Source organism: Etheostoma cragini, chromosome 15, assembly GCF_013103735.1.
Source record: "Etheostoma cragini isolate CJK2018 chromosome 15, CSU_Ecrag_1.0, whole genome shotgun sequence".
In the NCBI taxonomy this organism is placed as follows: domain Eukaryota; kingdom Metazoa; phylum Chordata; class Actinopteri; order Perciformes; family Percidae; genus Etheostoma; species Etheostoma cragini.
In genome coordinates, this window is record NC_048421.1 from 18,365,760 (window position 1) to 18,370,664 (window position 4,905).

The window sequence follows — 4,905 nt, forward strand, 5'->3', positions numbered from 1 at the left end:
TAAGGTTGTACTTCTTGTATTTATTAGTCAATTTGACAAGTGGCACAATACAAGGATTGATGACACCGTCCTACCCTGAAAGGATCTTACATTTGAAATAAATAGATTATAAAGAGAACATACCATTGAGATGGTTAGTAGATCTAAAATAAAACAAAAGATCACAACTGGAAACCTACTTATGCCACGTTCGTTCTTTTCATTAAGATAAGCAGATACAATAAAAATAACAAAAAACATTCTCATATAAACACTGTGCGCTACCCCATAGCCTATACCATAGTAGTGATAAGTGACATTGTGACTGCGCCTAGACTAAACTGTATCTACTCTACTGCCTGATGCATGTTTTTGACTTTTAAGTAATATATGCTGAAACTATATTGACAAGAGAATTAACACATTGTTTTCAGCTGGTCCTGAATGGAAAGTACTTCAATAACTTTAATCTATTGCTTCATTAAGGCATCAAATATGTGTCTGTTCCATACATTTGTGTTGTCCTTTTTTTCCCGTTTTCAAAACAATAGACAAGAACATGAAAATGACGCGGTCTTTAGGCCATCTACGGGTACTCTTATTGAACAACCTGAAATTCTAGCTATCTTTGGGGTAATGCCTTTGTGTTTAGTCTTTGAGAGAAGGAAAGGCACACTCTGCAGAGCAGGATTAGACAAAAGAGTTCAGTCGAAGTGCTTTGTTGCTGAACTCCTCTCAAGGGAGCAGAAAGTAGCGCACATTGTTGTGGTTTCTTTTCCGTTACATCAGATAAAGATCTTTATTTTTTTTTTCTGGGAGGCCTGGCCTGCAGCTCCTGAACCCACGCAGGCAGGTGAAAATGAGACGTCTGCAGCTGCAAGGAAAAGAAAAACAAGAAAACAAAACGTATCTGGTATTTCAGTCCACGACATTTTGAAACACCAGCAGCAATCGACCCAACAACATCTGGTGTTTTTGTGGTTGGCGACAAACAATGCGGAGCAGTTTTATTGTCAAGCTTTGTCCACACCCAACTGTTTCCCACAGTGGTTTCAAAGAAGTTGCCTAGTCTCAAAGGCTCATGGGAAAGCTCCAACAGACTGAGGGAGTGGCGTTGTCAGGTGTACTGACCGAGATCATCCTGTCATGTCAACACAAGCATCTACTCCTGGGTGTTTGTCCATTTTAATTACAAGTCAGAGAAGAGTGGCGTTGCTGTTGAATTAAGTCCAGAAGTGATGCAGAGGCAGAAGAGAAAACCTCAGGCTGAGTCTTATCTGAACACTAAGATACTGTATCTGAGTCCGCACATGCTTCAGCCTGGTTGGAGAAACCATGCTGATAAACTGGCTGTACTGTGGAATGAAACTTCTTTTTGAGACGATAATGGTGTGCACAGTTCAACACCGGCTGGAACTCAGAGGCTGTTCTGATGGAGCTTTTCATTACACCATAAACAAAGCCATTGTCTGCTGCTTCAGCTTGTCGCTGGTACTGACACAAGTTCATACAGCATGAGAGTTATAATACATTTAGAGCTATGTGAATACCAATTATATGGACACCATGATGGTATATCCTTGAGGGAAAGGTTTTCCTATCCCCCGAGAAGTTAATATACATTTGCAGCAAATGTCAAAGGAACGAGGTAGCTAACTTTTGAAATGTTAAAAAAATAAACAAAGCTATACTAAAAATTCCGGTTTACATTAGCAATTGATTGAAATGGATATACAACACTGACACATGAACTAAATGTCTCCTACCCATAAGAGAAGCTACGCATCCTGTTCATGCCCACCCTTTCATCATGAAGACATTCCTCTTATCTGCTGTGGTGTATGGTACGGACAAAAGAGATCTCAAGAGAAAACACAGACCAGATCAACATGAATGATCCTACCGGCAACCTACACGGGGCATGAGTGATGATTGAATATGTTTTTTGCCAGGACCCCAGTTACGACGCACTCACTGAAACCAAAAAGATCAGTTTCATCAGACTTGACCAAAACACAGCCTCTTGCACCTTGGTGGGCATTGTTCTTCCTCCGCTGCGGTTTCTTGAACAATTTGTAGACATGAGCAAATAAATAATCACAATCCAAAAAAACTGGTGTTCTGTTCTTTGTTATCTTTTGTTTTTAAACTAAAAACTGGTCTTTTTCTAAAAGAAGATGAAGGATAAATTGACCACCGATGATGCATTCCTCAGGAACTCCGCAGCCAAAGGTTTTATCTAATTCCTTCAGAACCCCCACCCCGTTAGCTTCGAAGCCCATCTGGTTTGCAGTGTCTGGAGTCCTGTCAGTAGTTGCGAATGCTGAAGAAGCCCACACTGGTCGGCGACTCCTTGACTGTGACAGTAACTAGATTAGCAGTGACATCCGTTACAAACACATGTTCTATCAGACTACGTGTGGGCTTCCAGTCCTGGTTCTGGACCGCCACAGAGCGATCCTGTTCAACGTAGGAAGGATCCTGGTCGGAGTCTGAGCTGCTCTCCTCTTCGCCTGTGCTCATGTCATTCATTTTCGCTTTCTTGTCTTTGGAGGCTGATCTCTCTTGCTGGCTCTGGACCTCTGTGGAGGATTTCTGCACACTGCTCTTGTCCGGCCTGGCTTGGACTCTAGGGTTCTGGATTTCTATCGCCTCCCTGGCCTTGTCTGCTCCAGGCTGGCCCTTTCTTGCCTGAAGTTGTCCAGGGGTCGCTGGACTCTTAGGCAAATTACATTCCTGATTCTGGGAGACAGTGGTTTTCCTTGCTGGGTTTGTTGCATTTCTCAGGCCTGACGCTGGAGTAGTGCCATTTCCAGAAGCGCCGTTGCTTTGCACCAGTTTGTTCTCAAGGTTGATTGGCGGAGGGCCAGCACCTTCATTGGAGGAGGCATTTTTTGATGGTAAGGAAGCCACTGCTGTAGTATTGGGTATCCGTTGCATCGTTGACACAGGGACCTGGGGTTTCTTTTGTCCATTGGGGGAGCTTAGTGTATGCTGAGTGGTTCCTTGAACGAGCTGTTTGGATGCATTTAAATTCAACGCGGCTACCCCTTTTGATTTACTAGTAGCTGCTTTCAAATCCAGACTTGTCCCACTGCTCATACAGGAGATGGACCGTTTACCCTCAGCAACATTTCTGCTCTGGCTGGATTTGTTCAGGGAGAGGGAGGCAGGCTGGACTGACCTGCAAGATCCCACGGTGCTCACAGAGTTTTTAACAGCCCCGACCTGGGTCAGAGGGCAGCTATTTAGACCACCCACTGTATCCCGAGGCGAGCCCCGGTGGAAACCCATGAAGGTGAAGCTCGCTGGGTGAACGGGCTTCTTGATTGCCCCTGGAAGATCAGTATCTTTGCACAACTTCAGGATTTTGCGAGGGCCCTTGTTCTGTGGAAATTCCTTTGCTTCAGTGGACTGAGGTTTCCTGCTTCGCTTCTTTGGGGGCTCTTGTTTTGCAACAACAATCTGAGCTTTCTTCTGAGGAACAGGGTGAAGATCTCGTGTTCTGACACCCGGGGGTGCCTGTTTACCGTGGCCGTCGTTGTCATCATCATCATCGTCATCCTCTGACGAGGAGGATGAGGAGGAGCATGAGGAGGAATCGGAGGACGCTGATGACGACGCAGATGAAGAGCTGCTTGACTTTGGAGCTTCAGGCACATTTTCCTAAACGGAAGAGCATGTGTCAGATACAGTGTACTACGACAACAAAGAAAAACATTGGGTTTTAAATTGTACTTACCAGGATTTTCCGTGGTCGTCCCCTTGGCCTTTTTCCTTTCTTGCGCAGTAGCAACTCTTTTTCTTGCTCTCTGTAAATAAATAAAAAATAATGTTAATGCGTGCTTAGCTGGGGATTTTGTAGGACTGTTTTGTGCCTAAATTTGACATTTTTGTTGTTTCAGTGTTCAGTTTGATTAAAACTAAGTAGATGAGCAATATGACGGCCAACACATTTAAATAAAGACGGCAAAATATCAATCAAATATCCCTGTACAATAAAACTTTCCTTACAATGTCAAATCTACAATACATACAAAATAAAAACATTTTAAAAGGCAGCGTGTGAAAAATAATTAGGGCTCTAATCTCCCAGTCGACTAGTCGATTGGGAGGACGACCAAAATTCTGATTGGTCGTTTTTTTGCCGCGTTATTTCATCCAGTGGAAGCATAGACCGTAACTGTCTATGGGTGGAAAGCACTAATTGCCAATGGGGGGTTTTTCAGAGCATCCCTGTTTCACAGGTAACAGTCTGTCTTCAGAATTTACAGTTTAATTTCCAGTCAGTCCTCCTCTACCATGTGGAAGACATTGCCAGTGTGGCAGCATTTTACAAAAACAGATAACGGGAAAAAGTTGAACACAAAGTTTGCAAGCAACAGTTTGCATATCGCAGCTGGACTACAAACATGGCGAATCACCTAAAAACGGTAAGCTAACTTGTCTGCTTTGAGTAGGCTATATGAACATATCAGAATTGGCATATTTCATAGTATAATAATTGTTTTATTACTAACGGCGCACCTACCTGCAACTACGGTAGCGCCCCCCAGACCCCCCCAGACCCCGCTGGATGTTAAGCCTCTGTCATCCTAACGCTAAAATAATATCACGGAAGGAATTGTTGACTTTATTGCTCAGGATATGAGGCCCATTGCTGTTGTGGAGGGCTGAGGTTTTAAGAACTTGTTAATATACAGCGCCAGCACGAGTAAGAGTAAAAGCTTAAAACTAATAGTCTCTCCATGTCTCCATGTCTCCGTGCGGGGACACAGAGCGCTGATGCAGCGCTGTCAGAGCCGACAGCCGAGTGGCATTTTAGTGCAAAATAATTAGGTAAAAAACGATTTAATATACTGCAAATAGCCTACAAGGGACAAGTACTGCGGGAAAGTACAGTCATTTATTTTTTCCGCCCCTCCG

General features: G+C 43.7%; 1 protein-coding gene across 1 annotated transcript in view; it reads right to left on the minus strand.

Annotated features, from left to right (window-relative positions):
* Nucleotides 1-4,905, minus strand: part of cbx2 (chromobox homolog 2 (Drosophila Pc class)) — an 8,033-nt gene continuing 3,128 nt past the window's right edge. Inside the window, exons 4-5 of the mRNA XM_034894465.1 lie at nucleotides 3,722-3,791; nucleotides 1-3,645 (exon numbers count right to left, since the gene is read on the minus strand). Coding sequence (XP_034750356.1) covers nucleotides 2,287-3,645; nucleotides 3,722-3,791 — 1,429 coding nt within the window. The 3' untranslated portion in view covers nucleotides 1-2,286. The remainder of the gene's footprint in view (nucleotides 3,646-3,721; nucleotides 3,792-4,905) is intronic.